At 35.4% G+C, this 22,983-nt stretch overlaps 1 protein-coding gene across 1 annotated transcript in view; it reads right to left on the bottom strand.

Annotated features, from left to right (window-relative positions):
• Positions 1-22,983, bottom strand: part of LOC150101605 (eukaryotic translation initiation factor 5-like) — a 217,072-nt gene that overhangs the window by 110,119 nt on the left and 83,970 nt on the right. The window contains exons 3-4 of the mRNA XM_090400951.1: positions 11,350-11,560; positions 5,113-5,194 (exon numbers count right to left, since the gene is read on the bottom strand). Of these exons, the coding sequence (XP_090257077.1) occupies positions 5,113-5,194; positions 11,350-11,424 (157 nt within the window). The 5' untranslated portion in view covers positions 11,425-11,560. The remainder of the gene's footprint in view (positions 1-5,112; positions 5,195-11,349; positions 11,561-22,983) is intronic.

Here is a 22,983-nt window from a genome sequence, read left to right as displayed (position 1 = left end):
ACTGTGTAGAAAATATTACCAAATATGAATTAGCATCATCTAAATCTATGTACTTTGTAGATTATATAACTATGCAAACACATAAAAATGTAATATAAATTATAAAAAACTTATTTGAAAACTTTCACAAAATTAGAATAATTTTTAATGTCATTCAAAATATTAGATCATTCCAAATTTTTCCTGATTAGTATTGAGGAGAGAGCATAGAAATAGCACATATTTCAGTAGCTATGAGACTGACTTGCATGTGAGGAATCGTTTATGCATGGATTTCAGTTAATCATTTGCTAAACATGGGTTGAATGAGTGACATATCAGAAGCTAAGAAGTTTCATATGGATTCTTTTACACAAAGAAGGCCCAACTCAACAGTTTATAACTAAGGAATTGAAATGTTCTCAAACAAGTGTCAGTAAAGTATTGAGACAGTATTCTAATAACTGGAGTTTAAAATAATCGCTGCAATAGCAGTTGAAAGGTAATAACTACATCAAGAGATGAGAGGAGACTGAAGAATATCGTGAAGAAAAATGCTTCCGAAGTGCAAATATTTTCACAGGAAATGGAAAGAACTAGGTGCAAATGTGTTTAAAACTACAACGTTGAGACTTCACAAATTGGGTTTTAAATCACATGTGCCTGAGATAAAGCTGCTTATGAATTCCAAGCAAAAGGCAGCTAGAATACAATGGTGTAAGCAAAGACTATTGTGGGGGAAAAAAGGACTGGAAAAAGGTACTTTTTTAGCAATGAAAGTATGTTTTTCATCATTAAAACGGCCAGCTCTGGTTTGCAAAGTGGCTAGTGTACCCACTCTCCAACTAACAGGTTGCAGGTTTAAATCCCACTGTGGGCATGGATGTTTGTGATTGTCTTTAGGTGGGAGATTAATTTCATTGCCCAACATGAGACAACCGCCCAGTTTATTGGAAGCTTGAAGTAGCTTTGAAAAAAGTTCAATGTTTGGTCTCTAGAGCACGGTTTCCAGACAATGTAAAAATAAATTACATAAAAATATATAAAACTGCTAAAAAAATCCTTGGCCCACCCACAGTACAAATGTACCATGGGTTTACTAATATCCTTTTGTGTGTATGAACAACAAAAACATAAGCCACTCTCTATCCATGTCACAAGCCTATTCTGCATACTTGCCTTGGGTTTGTAGAGATTCTATCAAGCAGCTTGGAAAAATTCAGAGATATCATGGATTATCTGTTCTCCCATCCAATTATACCATCACTATTGTAAAATAGTGGGCAGATTACTAATGCAAGACCTGCCTTTATTAAAGCTATGCAATTCACTATAAAGGATCAAGGTACTAAACCACCTACCTACTTCTGAATGCAGTTTCTTATCAATCTCTCCAATAACTTAATGACTACTCCAGAGGAGATCTACAATTGGCAATAACAGTTCTATCTCTACCCCTGTATCTTGCTCTCTAGATTAAAACAAGGTTTAAGACAATACTAATTCTCTTATACATTCCTTTATTATCTCTGCTAATATCCCACTGAATTCTACTGCTGTATTCGCATATAATGCTTACAATATCTTTAATGCCTCTAACTCATCCACCTCTATAATGTCTAGTTCCATCTTGGCTTTGAGAACTAATCAATTTGAAAATTTTACTTTATCCAAGTGACAACTTAATAACCCTGTTATTTTCTGGGAATTTCATAAAATATTTCTTACTAATTTCCTCAGGCCTGATTTTTTGCTTTCCTTACCGTGTTTATCACTCTCTCGATAAAAACATGGTAAGGTTTATCAAGTTCTTTACACCTTTCATTTGTTTAATTATATTTCAATATGCCTTCTTTAAATTTGATCCTAAAATTTTAGATTAAATTTTTAGAGAATATTTTTCTTTGATGACTTGGATTTATTCTCAAAATTTGTAAGAATCCCGATTTTAGTTATCATTTTAATTCATTGATCAGTGTGATTAGACTGAGCATAATTCAATGCATATTTAGTCAATTGTCAGAATACACCATAATTTTATGAAATTTTATGAAAGTAGGGAAGATATCAGCATAGCTTCTCCATTTAGAGAAAAACCAACTACACCTACTTCAGGAGGCTTCCCAACCAACTGGCAAATAACCCTGCTACTTAGAGTAAACAACAGCAGGATTATTTGCCAGTATAGTTGACTATGTGGGTGGAGGGGGCAGCATTCAAAGCCATGCTTAAACTGGAGTCTGGTCACACCCAGTGTGAGAGTCCACAAGATGATCTCTGTTGAATGTCCTTATTAAGTTTTTCATGACAGACAGCATAACACAACACAGTTAAAATATCTCCCATAAAAATTTTTTAAAAAAAAATCCTAACACTTCTGCAATTTTAAAAATATCCCAGGTTTCAATACAATCAATGAAATGTACCACTACTTACATTAAATCCAACTCAGTTATTCCTTGCTCAATCTCAAATAGCATCACCTACAACTAAAGATCATCTCAAATTTAATTACATCATGCATGATTCCTTCCACAAGGAAAGGCAGAGCATATTTTGCCATTTCATGCCAACCAATCCTCTATATGATCTTCTGCGGGTCAAGATTGTCACCTTACTCTGCTGCATTTAACTATCTCAGAGTTAATCAAACAGCCTAATTACTGAAACAGTGAGAATCTTCCTTGGAACCTTCAATATTCAGAATTCAAACATGGCTCCTATTTTCTAACTTCTTAGACCAAGTTAGAAGGAAAGAGAAACTATTTGCAGTCAGTAACGATTTAATTTGTTCACCTACTTATCAGAATGACATACTCATTCTTCCACCCTTGGACCTTTTTTTCATCAACTCTTTCTTCAAATATATTGTAGCTGTCTCTCCTCCTGGAAAATGACCATAACCTTGTCCCCCCAGATAGACTTTCACCCAGCCAATCTCAACATCATATACTATGGCACTACAATGGTGAAATCGGGATGACCTCTGAGAATTTTTTATGCCTCTTTTACATTGTCTGATTGTTTCCACTCTCCTTATAAAACTGCTAAAAAATCCTTGGCCCACCCACAGTACAAATGTACTATGGGTTTACTAATATCCTTTTGTGTGTATGAACAACATAAAAACATAAGCCACTCTCTATCCATGTCACAAGCCTATTCTGCATACTCATTCTTTGGGTTTGTAGAGATTCTAACAAGCAGATTGGAAAAATTCAGAGGTTCAACTTGTTCTCCTTATTCTCATTCTTGTTGGAATGAGAACATTTATTCCTCATCCTACTCAGAACCCCTGATCCCTATCACAGCCATGATTCCCCAAACAGATGTGTTACAGCAGTCCATGACAAAAATTCAGCATTCAGTGGTTCAAGTCAAAAAAGTCCTTCTCCACTCAGCTTATGCTACTCTAACAATGTAAAAACAAATCCAAAGCAGCTAAATAGAAGTTAGTAAAATTTTAGCCTGCCTCCAACAGATGGAGGCAGGCTAAAATGGCAGACAGAGATGATGGATACAATTTTCACCCCTCTGTTTCCACCTCTCACAGATGATGTAATGGTATCATCACCTAAAGACAAGACATACCGCTTAGTATTAGTCTTTTCCGATTCCAAGGTAAATTTCCTCACTATACTATGAAGTGCCAAATGGGATGCCTCCTTTGATCTTTTGCCAAAAAAAGGCATTAGTAAAATCCTTGGTATCCTCAATCTAACAAGTCTAGTACAGATGATATCCTTCAAGTTGAACTAAAAGTTTGTACTCCAGAATTAATATCCATTGCAGTCTTTATGAGCCATTACATGCATCCAGCATTTATCTAACAGCATGGAAGTGTTTTTATTCAGCTTGTTTCTAAAATGTGAGAAAAGTCAGACATCAAATTATTATACCATTATTATCACTTCAATACTTGTAAAAAATAATGGAAAAGTCATTAATGAGCAACTTCATGAACTGGAGGCCTACCAATTAGTGATCAATGTGGATTCTGCCAAACGCTCCATGCAAAACAGATCCTTCTGCTGTCTAAAAGTAGGATCCAATCTCCTACCTTTAGACACAAAGTCATGGAAGGTTTGAAGAGTGACCACTTCAGTTTATCCATAATTCCATTGCATCTGATATCAAGTTTAGCATGGTGGCTTCTTACCAAGCAGCAGTCTTATGCTGGTTTTAAATGAATTAGCAGCTCCCTCTCTTGAAAATTTTTTCAAATGCTGGAGTACCTTAAGGCTGATTTCACCTATATTTTCTCCTATACATCAATGAGCTTCTCTCACTAACATCCAATTCCTCTTCTTCATTCAAGGAAAAAAAGACTCATATTGATCAAATGATTTAAGCTTCAACATCTTTCACCAATGCCTTAAACACCAACCTCCTTGCCATTCTCAAGTAGTGAAAATAGTCTAGTAGCTGTCCAAGTTACCAAAACACAAATGTCTTATTTCTTGAAAGAAAGATCTTCCTTCATTCCACCTAACTTTTGATTCTGATTATATTCTGATGGCTGACCAAGATTCATTTTCTCTTCTGAGATTAACTTTCACATATTATCTATCCTTGCACTAACACCTCAGTTCAACTCCAAACTGCTCAAACTAACTTCTAACCCTCTTCCTTCTTTGTCCACCCCTACTGATCTTCACAGTAGCACCCTTCCACATATCATTTTCCACAACTAATATAATCTCCAGCTCTTCAAATAACATTAAGGCAACTAACTTCCTTCTCTCAAACCACTTGCTCCCCCCACATCACTGTTGTGCTATTGGTCTTGTAATGAGTGTTTGGTCGACATGAAAAAAAAATATGTATAGTGAATTAGAAAGTATAGTAATAGCAATTCACTAATTTTATTTTGCTTATGACAAGCTAAAATGGAATGATGCTTCCAAACACTTGTTTCATTAAAAAAAAAAAAAAAAAAAAGGCCACCAGTAGCTTTATTACAGATATTATCATGTCATTAAAATATCTGAATCAAAATAAAGTACATAATTTCCAAAGTACTATTGGAGGTCAACATTTAAGATATCAAATAACAAAAAATATTACAAATGTTTATATAGATTTTACTTAGATTCAAACAAAAAAATTCATATGAAAATTAAAAACACTTACATGTAGGGGGTCTATTTAATGCTTTGGCAATATCAACCATATTTACAATCACTGTTTTTATTCCATTTCCTTTTCCCTCAACCTAAAAAAAAAAGCATCACTATTCATTTTATTCAATAAGAAATACACTATAATCATTATCGAGCTGACATCATAAAGGGCTGGTGCAAAATATCATGAACTGCTAAACTATTACTATTACCTTAAATTAAGTTGGCTAATATCAGGTCTCCAATTTCATTAGCTCTTAAATTTTGATCACCTGGTTCAAATCAAGCCATGGACACATGTTTGTGAATGTCTTCAAGATCACTGTCTAGTACAAGATCACAATCCTGCTTAGTGGAGACCTGACATGACTTGAAGCATTTGCCTTTCTTTGCTTCTTTAATATGGTCAAAGCACAAAGAAAAATAAGACCCAAATGATAATCTGAAAACTGTCCTATAGCAATCAAACAGTGGACCCTAAGCCCACCCAGTGTAAAAACACTATCATTGGTTTACAGCCTTCTATGAGTGGAATCCACATAACTATCAATTCATCCATATCTTGCTTTTTTTTCCCCCCTGATTTTTTATATCAAATACTTGCTTGCCTAATGACCATAAATAGGTTAGCTTTAATCACACACTTTTGAATATTAATGATGGAAATTTTTTTCCTGATATCTTAATTTTTAACACTGCTGCCTTTAATTTTTAAAATGGGTATGACATCCTGTTCATGAAAAAAAGGTACTTAATGTATTTACTACCTTAATTTCTCAGTATCTACGGGTCTCCAAAGTCTATCAATTGTTTTTATTTCTCAAGGAAATCTCTGCTCCATGTTAAAACTAGTTGAAGATGTTTCATAATATAACTGGCTTCATACTAACTTTGTATAACCTGCTTCCATATTTAATTTCCATTCTTTAAAACACTGCCTAAATGTTACTTGTTCCACACGTTCAGTGAGAATGCAGTAAATGTTTCCTTTCCTCTTTCATAGTTTTTTTTTTTTTAAATACCTTCTGTTGTCTATGTCTCAATACCTTAACATATATTAAGGTATGGCAAAACTAATAAATTTAGTTTAATCCTTTATCCAAGTGTACACTTGGATAAAGGATTAAACTAAATTTTTATAGTCTAACCAAGTGGGAAAAAACTTCCAATACTTTAACATAGTTTTGCCCATTCCCAATTATTATTAAGGCCATAAATCGATCTTATGTCTATAAAGTGAATTTGTTCTAAAGGTTGGTGTAATATATTGCAAAGTGCTAGAAAGGCAAAATCTCCAAATCAATGATATTTAAAATACTCAACCACTACATTTATAATAAAAAAAATTAAAAAAAAAAAAACAATTTGTGTGGGCAGTATTGCAACACAAAATTAAAATGACTTTCAATTAATCAAAAATGAAAGTACTTTCAATTAAACATCACAGTTAAGCCATTTAATTCATGTATTTTTACAAAATATAGTGAGAAAATTGCTCAACTTATCTTTACTAGAAGATTTTCCACTTGGTTATGCTATAAATTAAAGATACCAAGAAATTATATTCTTGGTTTAATCCTTTATCCAAGAGGTTGAAACCAAGTTTTCACCTGAAGTATTTTCAGGACAGGGCAACTCATATATAGAGGCTAATGATTTCACATCATTTGCCTTAGTATCCCATAATGCAAAGCACATATCCTTACAGATATGTATAATGCTATGCATTATGGGAAGATGGCATCTTTAATTTATAGCATAACCAAGTTGAAAACTTCCAACAACACACTCTAATTCAGAGTATTTTAATAATAAGGTGTGACACCTTTTGGCTACTCATATATGGAAATATGACTTCTGCATTACTTCAACCTTGGTATCAACCTCTGGGTCTGGGCTCCCACTGATGAGACCTCAAAGGTCAAAACCGGTCTGGGTAGTGACCCTTCCCATAATGCATAACATTATACATACATGTAAGGATATGTGCTTTGCATTATGGGATACTAAGGCAAGTGATATGAAATCATCAGCATATATATATATATATATATATATATATATATATATATTTTGACAATTCATTTTAACTCGGTTGGAATATTATAAAATAAGTTTAATGACTATTACCGAGAGAAAAGATGGCAAGATATATTTAACAATATACTACTAGTTTACTAGTTTCGTTACAAGAACATCATCAGGTATCATACTCAAAGAAGTATATAAAAAACTACAGAGACTTAACATTGTACTAACAGAACAAGTGAAAAACAGTAGCATGTTTGAAAAAATGCAAGTATGAGTTCCATACAAACGAATACTACGCGCTGTCGCGAGTGCGCCAGTACTGAACAGAAGCAACGTGTGCGTCCGAGAGATTGTAACTTAGGCTGTTATTGATATGAGAGGAATCTAGAGAAATTTCTCTTGATTCAACAATCTTTCTTTCCAGTTCATCGTAGCACACATGGATATTAGCAGTTTGAGTCCAGTTTACAATGTGCTGGCGGCCTTCGTCTGAGTTAGCAGAAAAGAGAACGTGGCTAGAGAGAGCGCTAGCTCTAGTCCTGTTATAGGAGATATCTCTACGGTGTTCATCCAAACGTAGAAGGATGGATTTAGCAGTCTGTCCATAATATGGCTTTCCGCAATCACATAAAATCTTGTAGACTCCTGGAAACTGAGTAGGAAGATGTTTCTGTTTATATTGGCAAAGTAATGAACGAAGTTTTGGAAGCGTAGTGTAGCACGTTTTGAAGTTAAATTTCTTGAGAATGTTAGTCAGTTTTGGTGAAAGAGAGCTGATGTAAGGTAAGGAGATGAAGGCTCTTGGGAGAGGGGGATCTTCAGCAGTAGTTGAGTGCCTGGGGGAAAGAAATTTGTCAATCTTCTTTGGAGAGAAGCCATTGTTGATAAACGTTTTTTTAAGAAAACTGAGTTCATTTATAATTTCTGTTTCTTCTGTAAGTAATGATTTGGCTCGGTGGGCTAAAGTGGAAATAATACCACATTTTTGTGGGGGATAATGATGGGAGGAAGCATGAAGTTTGTATCTGTCAGTATGAGTAGGCTTTCTAAAAATTGAGATTTTAATGTTCTCAGCACATCTGGTAAGTTTGAGGTCTAAAAAGGGAAGACAGTCATCCGATTCCAGTTCGAGGGTGAAAGAGATTTTTTCGTGGCATTTGTTTAGGTGGTCTAAAAATAAATAGAGGTTATTGACGCCGTCTTCCCAGATGAGGAAAATATCATCAATATATCTGAACCAGACTTTTGGTTTAAAGTGAAAGGAGTTAATAGCTTTTCCTTCAAATTCGTTGAGAAATATATCCGCAAGAATCGGAGAGAGTGGGCTGCCCATAGCCAGACCTGAGTTTTGTAAGTAGATCTTGTTGTCATATTTGAAGTATCCTGACTTTATGCAATGGGAGAGAAGAGCAAAGAGTTTTTTTGATAATTTATTCTTGAGAAGATCGAGGACTTCTTGAGCAGGAACATTTGTAAAGAGAGAAACAATATCAAAACTGGCCATTAAATCTGTTTTTTTAAGTTTGATGTCCTTGATTTTAGAAACAAAATCTGCAGAGTTTTTAATATGTGAAGAAGAAACTCCAGAAAGATTTCTTAGAAAACTCGCTAGAAATTTGGAGAGATTATAAGTGGGAGAGTGTATGCCCTCAACTATAGGTCTGAGTGGGCAGTTATTTTTGTGAATCTTGGCGAGACCATACAGTCGAGGTATCAAGGGATGAAGCGACCGAAGAGAAAGTCGAATGTTTTTTTGTAACTCTAAGGTGGTTTTTAATAAATTATTAGTTCTATTATGTAGTTCCATCGTAGGGTCATCAGCAATTTCTGAGTAGGTATCACTATTTAAAAGTTCCAAGATTTTATTGTGGTAATCAGACTTGTTTAAGATGACAGTTGCATTCCCTTTGTCTGCGGGAATGATAACTATGTTACTATTATCTTTTAAGGACTTGATAGCTTTCCTTTCAGAGTAAGAAATGTTGTCAGGTGGAGGTCTAGCTTTGTTAATACAGAAAATTGCTTCCATACGGAGGAGGTTACTTTTACCAAACAAAGACGCTAACCTCCTCCGTATGGAAGCAATTTTCTGTATTAACAAAGCTAGACCTCCACCTGACAACATTTCTTACTCTGAAAGGAAAGCTATCAAGTCCTTAAAAGATAATAGTAACATAGTTATCATTCCCGCAGACAAAGGGAATGCAACTGTCATCTTAAACAAGTCTGATTACCACAATAAAATCTTGGAACTTTTAAATAGTGATACCTACTCAGAAATTGCTGATGACCCTACAATGGAACTACATAATAGAACTAATAATTTATTAAAAACCACCTTAGAGTTACAAAAAAACATTCGACTTTCTCTTCGGTCGCTTCATCCCTTGATACCTCGACTGTATGGTCTCGCCAAGATTCACAAAAATAACTGCCCACTCAGACCTATAGTTGAGGGCATACACTCTCCCACTTATAATCTCTCCAAATTTCTAGCGAGTTTTCTAAGAAATCTTTCTGGAGTTTCTTCTTCACATATTAAAAACTCTGCAGATTTTGTTTCTAAAATCAAGGACATCAAACTTAAAAAAACAGATTTAATGGCCAGTTTTGATATTGTTTCTCTCTTTACAAATGTTCCTGCTCAAGAAGTCCTCGATCTTCTCAAGAATAAATTATCAAAAAAACTCTTTGCTCTTCTCTCCCATTGCATAAAGTCAGGATACTTCAAATATGACAACAAGATCTACTTACAAAACTCAGGTCTGGCTATGGGCAGCCCACTCTCTCCGATTCTTGCGGATATATTTCTCAACGAATTTGAAGGAAAAGCTATTAACTCCTTTCACTTTAAACCAAAAGTCTGGTTCAGATATATTGATGATATTTTCCTCATCTGGGAAGACGGCGTCAATAACCTCTATTTATTTTTAGACCACCTAAACAAATGCCACGAAAAAATCTCTTTCACCCTCGAACTGGAATCGGATGACTGTCTTCCCTTTTTAGACCTCAAACTTACCAGATGTGCTGAGAACATTAAAATCTCAATTTTTAGAAAGCCTACTCATACTGACAGATACAAACTTCATGCTTCCTCCCATCATTATCCCCCACAAAAATGTGGTATTATTTCCACTTTAGCCCACCGAGCCAAATCATTACTTACAGAAGAAACAGAAATTATAAATGAACTCAGTTTTCTTAAAAAAACGTTTATCAACAATGGCTTCTCTCCAAAGAAGATTGACAAATTTCTTTCCCCCAGGCACTCAACTACTGCTGAAGATCCCCCTCTCCCAAGAGCCTTCATCTCCTTACCTTACATCAGCTCTCTTTCACCAAAACTGGCTAACATTCTCAAGAAATTTAACTTCAAAACGTGCTACACTACGCTTCCAAAACTTCGTTCATTACTTTGCCAATATAAACAGAAACATCTTCCTACTCAGTTTCCAGGAGTCTACAAGATTTTATGTGATTGCGGAAAGCCATATTATGGACAGACTGCTAAATCCATCCTTCTACGTTTGGATGAACACCGTAGAGATATCTCCTATAACAGGACTAGAGCTAGCGCTCTCTCTAGCCACGTTCTCTTTTCTGCTAACTCAGACGAAGGCCGCCAGCACATTGTAAACTGGACTCAAACTGCTAATATCCATGTGTGCTACGATGAACTGGAAAGAAAGATTGTTGAATCAAGAGAAATTTCTCTAGATTCCTCTCATATCAATAACAGCCTAAGTTACAATCTCTCGGACGCACACGTTGCTTCTGTTCAGTACTGGCGCACTCGCGACAGCGCGTAGTATTCGTTTGTATGGAACTCATACTTGCATTTTTTCAAACATGCTACTGTTTTTCACTTGTTCTGTTAGTACAATGTTAAGTCTCTGTAGTTTTTTATATACTTCTTTGAGTATGATACCTGATGATGTTCTTGTAACGAAACTAGTAAACTAGTAGTATATTGTTAAATATATCTTGCCATCTTTTCTCTCGGTAATAGTCATTAAACTTATTTTATATATATATATATATATATATATATATATATATGAGTTGCCCTGTCCTGAAATGCATAAACTTTGTTTGCTTACACTTCAATAAAAGATTAAACCAAGAACATAATTTCTTGACATCTTTAATTTATAAAATCTTTACTAAACTTTACTAAAGTAACTTATGTCATTACTTAACCACTAGAGCTTACCTTGGCAACAAGCTTGGGCATTTTGTAACGATAAAATTGATCTGAAAGATTACGGTTTACATTAACACTCCCCATTTTTTGCTTTTGGTTATGTATAACTTCCTAGTGACGAATTAATTGTAAATAAGTTGTGTGGTCCAATGCAATGAATGGACTTGAAATGAAGAGTCACGATCTAAAGGGTTGCAATTTTCGATGACTACAAAGCACCCTAAAAACAAACAAAAAAAAAAAACAGTTTTACACATTTATTTAAAACAGAAGGTAAATGTTAAATACATTTATTAATGCTGTATAAAGACAAAGGACAACTAATCCATTCCTTAGGAAATAACCAGAATCCCATTTGAAACGAACAAAATTTAATTCCTTTATTAAAATCTTTAAGTTCATTTTTGCTGGATGATTACTTTCAGATAACAAAAACATAAAATTTATGAAAAATCTTCAAGTCAGAGACTGAAGTTGTGAATTTTGTTAATGAACATAAAATTTACAATTAGTCTGATTATTGTACCAGTTATCACAATTAAGATCAAGTCACATTGCCATCTTTCATAGCCAGGTCAATTTCAGGAACATCACCTTTGCCTTGGTCTTTCTAAACAAGGAAACAAATATGCTTGTTTCCTTGTTTAGACATCACATGAATACAGAGAAGTTTTACAATTATGTAGAAGAGGTATCTTCCAGAACATAATATTCACAATTTCCAATTCGTTTTTAAAAACTATTTTCAAAGTACAATCCATGTTTACATCTATAAGCTCAGTCCAATAATTAAAAATAGAAAAGAAAAAAAAAAAGAGAAAACTCTCATTAAATAACTATCTTTAACCACTGAATCATCCCTGATACATGTATAGATGTCAATAATTACTTGGACAAAGTGTTCATTGCAGTTAACATTTGGATGCTACTGTGATAATATGGATATGAAGCTTACATATTTCTTCTATATTTTACCTATGTGGCCATTTGGGTGATTAATGGTCAAATTTTCCTAACTGTCCGAGGCAGCTTTAGTACAGAAATGGAACAGCATAATATACATCCAAATAAAGATTTTAAAATTTTACTATTAAAAGATCCAGTTATTTAAACTGGATCTGAAAACAAACCCCAACTCAACATCACCAGAGTTAAAGATCGGTACTATCAACGTAAGAAGCCTGAATGGCAAAGAAATGGAGCTAGCTGAGGAATTAGATAAGTACCAGATCGACATAATAGGGGTGACTGAAACAAAAAAGACCAAAACTGGTGAGATCTTTCTGAGCAATAAATACAAAATGTTATATTCAGGCAATGACAATCAAGGAAAAGAAGGAGTAGCCATAGTATTCAACACAAAATACGAGGCTAATCTTCTTGAATGGCAGTCAGTCTCAAGTAGAGTAATGTGGGCAAATATGAGAATGGGGAACTGGACAATGAGACTTATTTGTGCCTATGGTCCCACAGAAGGTTCTACTAAGGTAGAAGTGGAGGAATTTTTTGAGGCTTTAGAAAAAGCAACTGACACAATGAAAAAGGAAAAGTTGGTCCTTGTTGGGGATCTAAATAGTAGAGTAGGAAATGATTGTGAGACATACAAAAATATTTTGGGAAAATTTGGAGAAAAGAGCAAAGCTAATAATAATGGCAAATATCTGTTGGATTTCTGCTCAGGACATGGACTGGTTATTACTAACACCATGTTCCAACATAAAAATATGCACAAATTCACATGGAGAGAAGAGGCTAGGAATAAGAAAAGTCTCATTGACTATGTTATTGTTGATAGTGATGTTTTCTCCCTGGTGCAGGATACCAGAGTGTACAGAGGATTTGAAATTGGAAGTGATCACTATTTAGTCTTGAGCAGGATAAAATTGAATTTCATATTGAAAAGAATAACATGTAAGAAAGTTTTAAAGCGAATAAAAGTTGAGCAGCTCTCAGATGTGAACTGTAGACTAAAATACAGAAATATTATTGAAAAGAAAATGAAAGAGTTTGAGAACAGGAATCAAACCTTGGAGATTCAGTGGCAAACTCTGAAGGAAACATTGATTCTGCCAGAGAGGCATGTGGTGAGGTTGTGTGCAAGGATAAAAAAATTAGAACTCCCTGGTGGACACAGGAAGTCAAAGAGGCAGTGAAGGAAAAGAAGAAAGCATATCAAAAGTTCCTGGCAAATAAGTCAGCTTTTACTCTTACAGAATACAGAGACAAATGTAAGAAAGCTAAACAGTGTGTAAAACTAGCTAAACAAAAGTCATGGGAGGACTTTGGCAAGAATATAGAAAATAAATATCAAGAAGGTGGCAAAATATTCTGGAGGTTGTTGAAGAAGCTTAGGAATGGAGGAAAGAGTGCTGTAAAAGGAATTAGAGATGATAAAGGTGAAATGAAAACAGGAGAAAAAGATATCCTTGAAGTATGGAGTAATTACTTTGAAAAACTGCTAAATGAAACAAGCAGTGATGACAGCACAGTGGTAAAAAACACTGACCAGGCATGCAGTCAGGAATACATATCCATACTTGAAGTAGAAAAAGCCATCAAAGGCTTGAAATGTGGAAAGGCAGCAGGAGTAGATGATATTCGACCAGAAATGCTGAAGTATGGTGGTATAAGAGTCTTACAGTGGCTGCACTGCATAGTTCAGAAAGCCTGGACAGAGGGACGAATTCCCGATGATTGGAGTAGAGCTCTCATAGTAGCCATATATAAAAAGGGAAATAAAACTGAATGTGAGAATTACAGAGGTATTTCCCTACTGAGTGTTCCTGGCAAGATCTATGCAAGTATACTTGAGAAACGGTTGAGAAAAATTGTGGAAGAAAAGCTTGGTGAAGAACAAGCTGGATTCAGGCCAAATAGAGGTTGTCAGGATCAGATCTTCACTTTACGACAAATAGTCGAGAAAGCATGGGAATATAACAAACATCTGTATTTAAGTTTTGTCGATTTGGAAAAGGCATATGACAAGGTGCCAAGAGAGAAGCTATTCAAAACGCTGCAGTTATATGGTGTCAATGGGGTATTATACCAAGCAATACTTAGTCTTTATTTGAGTTGCAAGTCAGCAGTTAGAATTGAAGGAAGTACAGGAAGATGGTTTAATGTTAAATCTGGTGTGAGACAAGGATGTACATTATCCCCTCTGTTATTCATTATCTATATGGATCACATTATGAAGGAATGTGGTATTCAACCTGATATCAAAATTGGAGATGTTAATGTCAGCTCTTTGCTTTATGCTGATGATGTTATACTTCTAAATAAATCCGCTACAAGTCTGCAAGATTCTCTGACTAAATTGAATAGCTATTGTAATAGATATGGTATGAAGGTCAGCAATAAAAAGACAAAGACAATGAAAATAGGCAGAATCATTGAAAATGTCAACTGTGTTGTGAATGGAGAACCTGTGGAACAAGTAAAACATTTCAGCTACTTAGGCACAATTTTTACTGAAGATGGTAAACTAAATATAGAAATAGACAACAGAATCAGCAAAGCTGGTATCGTGGGAAGTCAATTGAATAAATTCATATGGAATAAGAAAGAAATTAGTCGGAACACTAAATTAGCTGTATACAAGACTGTGTTCAAACCAATTTTAACTTATGGATCTGAGAGCTGGGTCAGAAGTAAAACACTTGACCAAAGACTAGAGACCGCAGATATGAGAGTCCTGAGAAAGATTAGAGGCGTGAACAGATGGCATCAATGGCAATATCATATTAAAAATGAGGATATTAGGAAAGAACTTGACATTGTCAGCATCCAGGAATGCGTTAGCAGAGCTAATCTCAGATGGTATGTTCACTTAAATAGAATGGGAGAGGAAAGATTAGCAAAACAAGTGTTCTCTGCCAGGTTGGCAGGAAAACGACCCAGAGGAAGACCAAGATATAGGTGGATTGATACGGTACAAAGTGCCTTAGATGATAGAAATATAAGATCTGATAATGTTGGAGTCTTGACAAGTAACAGACTGATTTGGAGGAAAATTGTAGATAGGAAGTTAGTAATGATGTAATTTTTTTCATGTAGTACTGTCATATCCTGTACACCCCTTGAGGGTACATGACAGGAATTTGATGATGATGATGATGATGATGTTATTTAAACATGAGTACATGAGTTTCCCCGTTTATTTTTAATATATGCCAATGTTTTTCCAATTTTAAAAGATTATCCAGTAATTTTTCAGAATAGGAAAGCATTTGGATAACGGTTGGTCGATTGGTAGAGCCTCTGCTACTAATGGCTCAGTTAAGTAAGTTTGAGCACAGTTAGTAGTTGGAAGGGGACCAATCGTTTGATTCTGTTGGCACACTCTCCCTCGATGAGTCTTCGGACTCCCTGGAGGTGTCAAATAATAATAACTAGGTGACAACAAAGCTATGATCCTACTTCCTTTGTATAGCATTTACCAAGTGAAAAAAAAAGTCACATATGACCAGTAATATGCAAGCAAGTGGATATGACTATTAGAACAGATGTACAAAAGGAGAAGTGTAAGATAAAAACAATAGACAAAATTGTGAGTCAGCTGCCAGATTATGGTATGTGCACTATGTTGTGCAGTGACTTATGTGCAAAAGGATTTGTACTTGAAAGATGAGCTGCATGGAAAAATTGTTCAGTAAAAGAGTGAATGTGAATAATCAGAGAAACTAGATATATCTAGTTGGCTGCATGATAGCATGAACACACAAATCAAATCGAGTGGTAGAAGTTAAGTAACAAGAGTGCAAGAGAATGAGTGGGATGACCCTAGAAAATGAAAGAGTAGTTTTGAAATGAAGAAAGAAAATTTTAAACTGTGGAGACAAGGATGGAGAATTTTGTTGAGGAATCAACTCCATTCTTATATGAACTGGTAATGTTTTAAGTTATCTGAACACAAGCACATCAGACTTGCATGTATATACCATAACAGCAAAATAATCAGAAATAAAGGTAAGGTCTTAACACTGATATAGTGGAATTAAAAGTTGGCATTATTAGTTAGATCTAGCTGAAAGGAGGATATACTTAAAAAGTAACATATGGCTTACATATTCAGCAAGGATGTAGAATAGGTTAAGAAGTTTGGCTTATGATTGCAGATGAAATAAATCCAAAGTAGAAATATATAATGGTAGTCATAATATAGGCACTGGGTTTGAGACTAATGTGAGATAAATTGAAAGGACAAAAAAAATCACAACAGTGCTGCTATAAACCAGGATTATCTGAAGGACTGGACAGCAGATACATTATGGATAGAGGAAAAGAGAATTTATAGGATTAATCCAGGATAACTACTTTAAGCAGCATGTGAAGAGACTCACTGAACAAAAAACAACGGATTTAGTAACTGCAACTAAAAATATCTATAACTGAGTTGACCGGTATGCTTCCAAATGGTGAATAATCATATAGTCTCGACCCAGAAGGTGACAAAGAACATGAAAGCCCCAAGAAGAGGCATACAACAAATAAGGCAGGTGATTATAATAAACTGAGAGAGCATCTTGAAGTAGTGCCTTGGCATGAGAAAGAAACTGCATGGTAGAAGAGTAAGGAGCATGGGAATTAGTCAAAGGGCACTTCAAGTAAGCAATATCTGACTGCATCCCCCAGAGTTATAGAAAATTAACTGTATTAGAGTTAAATGGATAAATAATACTAAAGCAAGAGCTACATAAAAAAAAGGATATTGTGGATCTGCTACAGTGAAAGAATTGGGGACACTATGAAGGGCAGGTCAAAGAGAGTGAAGTGATAGCCACAGTTAAAGCTAAACTGAATAAAGAAAAGTTGAACAAGCTAAAGGGAAATCTAAGAATTTTATCACTAACAAGTATAATGAATGATCATGGAAGAATATCCTTGGTGAATGCAGATGACAGAAAAGTGGGATAATCAACAAGATGTAAGGGAAATATTGTGGTTTATGTATACTAATGTCAGAAGTATTCGAATAAAGGTAAGGAGTTTTTGGCATTGATTAGCACGTTGGGAGTATATGCTCCCAGTAGGGCCACCTTAGTCATGAAGATCATTCCACTGAGCCCACCTATATGCTAACAGTCGAGAAAGAGAGAGAGAGAAGCAACAGCAGTAGTCTTGTTATTAGTTAAAAAAGTTGCAAACCTTCAGCGCAAAAAGCAAGGAGAAATTACTGCAATATCTTCCCAAGCACATTACTATGGAACTTCTAAGCCATGGTCCCAATTTTCCAGCATCCCTTTAATAGGATAGGAGTACTAAGAATCCTCGGGGGAAATAACTTAATTTACATGAAGAAATAAATATGTTATCTAGAGAGGAAAATATATCAGGAATGTAAAGAAATACCAATGCAGATTGGAACTAGGAATGCGAGAACAATGTTGAAAGTAAGTAAATTTGAAATGAAAGAACAAGCATAGAAAAGAGATGAAGGGATTCTAGGAGTTAATGAAACCAGATGGAAGAGTAGTGCTAATTACTAAAGCTACAGAATCATCTATAATGGAGGAGGAGGTGAAAGGACAAAATGGTGTATGTGTGTTATTAAGGAAAGGCTGGAGAATCATCATCATCAAATTCCTGCCATGTACCCACAAGGGGTGTACAGTATATGATAGTACTACATGAAAAAATTATATCATTACTAACTTCCTATCTATAATTTTCCTCCAAATCAGTCTGTTACTTGTCAAGACTCCAACATTATCAGATCTTATATTTCTATCGTCTAAGGCACTTTGTACCGTATCAATCCACCTATATCTTGGTCTTCCACTGGGTCGTTTTGCTGCCAACCTGGCAGAGAACACTTGTTTTGCTAATCTTTCCTCGCCCATTCTGCTTAAGTGACCATACCACCTGAGATTAGCTCTGCTAGCGCATTCCTGGATGCTGACAATGTCAAGTTCTTTCCTAATATCCTCGTTTTTAATATGATATAGCCATTGATGCCATCTGTTCACGCCTATAATCTTTCTCAGGACTCTCATACCTGCAGCCTCTAGTCTTTGGTCAAGTGTTTTACTTCTGACCCAACGCTCAGATCCATAAGTTAAAACTGGTTTGAACACTGTCTTGTATACAGCTAATTTAGTGTTCTGACTAATTTCTCTCTTATTCCATATGAATTTATTCAATTGACTTCCCACCATACCAGCTTTGCTGATTCTGTTGTCTATTTCTATATTTAATTTACCATCTTCAGTAAAAATCGCGCCTAAGTAGCTGAAATGTTTTACTTGTTCCACAAGTTCTCCACTCACAACACAGTTGACATTTTCAATGATTCTGCCTATTTTCATTGTCTTTGTCTTTTTATTGCTGACCTTCATACCATATCTATTACAACAGCTATTCAATTTAGTCAGAGAATCTTGCAGACTTGTAGCGGATTTATTTAGAAGTACACATCGTCTGCATAAAGCAAAGAGCTGACATTAACATCTCTAATTTTGATATCATGTTTAATACCACTTTCCTTCATAATGTGATCCATATAGATAATGAATAACAGAGGGGATAATGTACATCCTTGTCTCACACCAGATATAACATTAAACCATCTTCCTGTACTTCCTTCAATTCTAACTGCTGACTTACAACTCAAATAAAGACAAAGTATTGCTTGATATAATGCCCCATTGACACCATATAACTGTAGCGTATTGAATAGCTTCTCTCTTGGCACCTTGTCATATGCCTTTTCCAAATCGACAAAACTTAAATATAGATCTTTGTTATATTCCCATGCTTTCTCGACTATTTGTCGTAAAGTGAAGATCTGATCCTGACAGCCTCTATTTGGCCTGAATCCAGCTTGTTCTTCACCAAGCTTTTCTTCCACAATTCTTCTCAACCATTTCTCAAGTATACTTGCATAGATCTTGCCAGGAACACTTAGTAGGGAAATACCTCTGTAATTCTCACATTCAGTTTCATTGCCCTTTTTATATGGGTACTATGAGAGCTCTACTCCAATCATCTGGAATTCGTCCCTCTGTCCAGGCTGTCTGAACTATGCAGTGCAGCCACTGTAAGACTCTTATACCACCATACTTCAGCATTTCTGGTTGAATATCATCTACTCCAGCTGCCTTTCCACATTTCAAGCCTTTGATGGCTTTTTCTACTTCAAGTATGGATATGTATTCCTGACTGCATGCCTGGTCAGTGTTTTTTTTACCACTGTACTGTCATCACTGCTTGTTTCATTTAGCAGTTTTTCAAAGTAATTTCAAAAGATATCCTTCAAGTATGAAGGATATCTTTTTCTCCAGTTTTCATGTCACCTTTATCATCTCTAATTCCTTTTACAGCACTCTTTCCTCCATTCCTAAGCTTCTTCAACAACCTCCAGAATATTTTGCCACCTTCTTAATATTTATTTTCTATATTCTTGCCAAAGTCCTCCCATGACTTTTGTTTAGCTAGTTTTACAGTGTTTAGCATTCTTGCATTTGTCTCTATATTCTCTAAGAGCACAAGCTGACTTATTTGACAGGAACTTTTGATATGCTTTCTTCTTTTCCTTCACTGCCTCTTTAACTTTCTGTGTCCACCAGGGAGTTCTGATTTTTTTATCCTTGCAGACAACCTCACCACATGCCTCTCTTGCGGAATCAATCAATGTTTTCTTCAGAGTTTGCCACTGAATCTCCAAGGTTTGATTCCTGTTCTCAAACACTTTCATTTTTTCTTCAATAATCTTTGTGAATTTTAGTCTACAGTTCACATCTGAGAGCTGCTCAACTTTTATTCGCTTTAAAACTTTCTTACATGTTATTCTTTTTAATATGAAATTCAATTTTATCCTGCTCAAGACTAAATAGTGATCGCTTCCAATTTCAAATCCTCTGTACACTCTAGTGTCCTGCACCAGGGAGAAAACATCACTATCAACAACAACATAGTCAATGAGACTTTTCTTATTCCTAGCCTCTTCTCTCCATGTGAATTCGTGCACATTTTTATGTTGGAACATGGTGTTAGTAATAACCAGTCCATGTCCTCAGCAGAAATCCAACAGATATTTGCCATTGTTATTAGCTTTGCTCTTTTCTCCAAATTTTCCCAAAAATTTTTATATATCTCACAATCATTTCCTACTCTGCTATTTAGATCCCCAACAAGGACCAACTTTTCCTTTTTCATTGTGTCAGTTGCTTTTTCTAAAGCCTCAAAAAATTCCTCCGCTTCTACCTTAGTAGAACCTTCTGTGGGACCATAGGCACAAATAAGTCTCATTGTCCAGTTCCCCATTCTCATATTTGTCCACATTACTCTACTTGAGACTGACTGCCATTCAAGAAGATTAGCCTCGTATTTTGTGTTGAATACTATGGCTACTCCTTCTTTTCCTTGATTGTCATTGCCTGAATATAACATTTTGTATTTATTGCTCAGAAAGATCTCACCAGTTTTGGTCTTTTTTGTTTCAGTCACCCCTATTATGTCGATCTGGTACTTATCTAATTCCTCAGCTAGCTCCATTTCTTTGCCATTCAGGCTTCTTACGTTGATAGTACCGATCTTTAACTCTGGTGATTGAGTTGGGGTTTGTTTTCAGATTTGTTCCAGTAGCTGACTTTTCGCTGTTCGCCCTGGTTCCCTGGTGAAAACAACGGGGGCCTAGGAGAAAAGAAAGTAAAATTCTTATCACCTGAATAAATAAAAGAATACTGATGACAACCTTAACAGCAACTCCAGAGGATCTTGCCATAATTTAAGCATACATGCCAATAACTGATTTGGAGGAACATGAAATACAAGAGCATATGTACAACTAGAAGAACTAATGACATCCATTAAAATCTTTAATGGATGTCATTAAAATTTTTTATTTAATGAAGGCCCATGTAGTTCAGTGCAAGTGGTGCTTTTATCCTCTGCGCTAGGCTACCCAGAGATATATAGATCAAGATCATAGATCTACTTGCCGACTGGAGAAACTTTTTCTAAGCTTTTCTTCGGCCAGTTCCCAAGTTAGTCTATCTCTGGTACGGGCAAGTGGGTTTTTCGTCCTGTAAACTAAAGAAAATAAACTGTAGAACCCACAATTTCAGACAGTAACATATCCTCTTAGGGTTAGGTAACAGGAGATGGCAGCACTTGTTTGCCAGTCTTTTCATCGGTGCCATGACCATCACTTATAATTAGTGATAGTCATGGGCCAGCTATCTCTGATTGGCTACCAGTGGAGATTGAACTACCCACTCAGCCTTCAAAAGCTAGATAGGGTTAAGAGGCCTTGCCTATTCCCTTTAAGGGAATAAAAGGCATTAGCTGATTTGGGGGGGGGAGGCAACTAATAGTGGTTGGAGGACAACAAATGGGAAGAAACTGGATGATTTAGCAGGAAGAATGCAAGAGGAAAATGACTAAGCAAAATGGCTTTATAATTGGCAAAACGTTACCAACATGAAGACGCTAAATGTGGAAATCAGTAGAGGATGCTACATGATACTAGATTGATTGCATACTACACAAGATAAGATAATAAGGACCTGGAATATATTTCTTATTGCAAAATAAAACATAAGAAAATACATACAATAAGGAGGATAAAATGGGATATTGAATTATTGAAGACCTCAGATATAAAAAATGAATTTAAAAAAAGAGACTATGCTTGAGATATGAACAGTGAGAAAAATCGGACACTCATCAAGGAAATGACTAAAAGATCAGTAGACAAAATCTTAGGATTTACAAAATTAACTGCAGATCAACTGCAGAAGCCTTGGATTACAAATTAAACATTTCAGTAAATAGAATGAAATAAAGTAAAGAAAAAGAAGACTAGAAGGCAAGGAACAAAATTAAGGAAAATGAAGAGAGAGAGAGAGAGCTGTATAGAAGAAATATGTAAAGTTGAATATAAATTAAATACCAGAGAAGTTGACAAGGCATATCAACAGCTGCCTATGCTAGCAATCCCAAAACAAAAAGCAAAGTAATATGAGATAAAGGACAATTTCTTAATGGCAACAAAGACAGATGGAATATCTTTAAGACTTGTACAGCAGAGAAAATATGAATGGGTGAAAATTATCAAACCAGAATATATAGTTGAAATATAGTATTAGATCAGAGGAACTGGATGAAGAAATAATAACGATTAATGAATTACTGAATTAATTGTGTAGCGTATTCATCAAGAGACGAACAGTTGGACTCAGCAAGAAGCAGCTGAAAATGAGTTAAGTCTTTTTTTGCAAGTTGTACCTCCCAAAGTTTGAGCTTGGCCACAAAATCTTTGATGTGATCAAATAGAGTGTGCACCAGTTGATCTTTGGATTGTAGCTGCATATTTAGGTCATTCATATACAACACGATGTCAGTCACAAAGGCAAAGTCTGTCATCCACTTTGGATCGTTAAATTCCGTAATCGGATTCCCCTTGGTTTGCATGAACTGCTGGATTTCACTCCTTAAGTCAAAGACTCTTAAGAACCTTCCATCTGCTCAACCAATGCACATCACTGTAATAAACCACATCGCCATGATCGACTTCGCACTCTTGGGTCAAAAACCCTTGGAATTGACGATGATTCAATCCTCTTGCCCTAAAAATGTTGACGACAGTCACAATAATTTTCATGAATTCTCAAATCCAATAGTTTTCGCACGCAAAATTCT

The sequence above is a fragment of the Typopeltis vanoorti genome, chromosome 11 (assembly GCF_054136105.1).
Source record: "Typopeltis vanoorti isolate ZY-2024b chromosome 11, IOZ_Tvanoo_1.0, whole genome shotgun sequence".
NCBI lineage: Eukaryota > Metazoa > Arthropoda > Arachnida > Uropygi > Thelyphonidae > Typopeltis > Typopeltis vanoorti.
The sequence above is the reverse complement of the archived record's forward strand: the minus strand, read 5'-3'. Positions and strand labels throughout refer to the sequence as shown.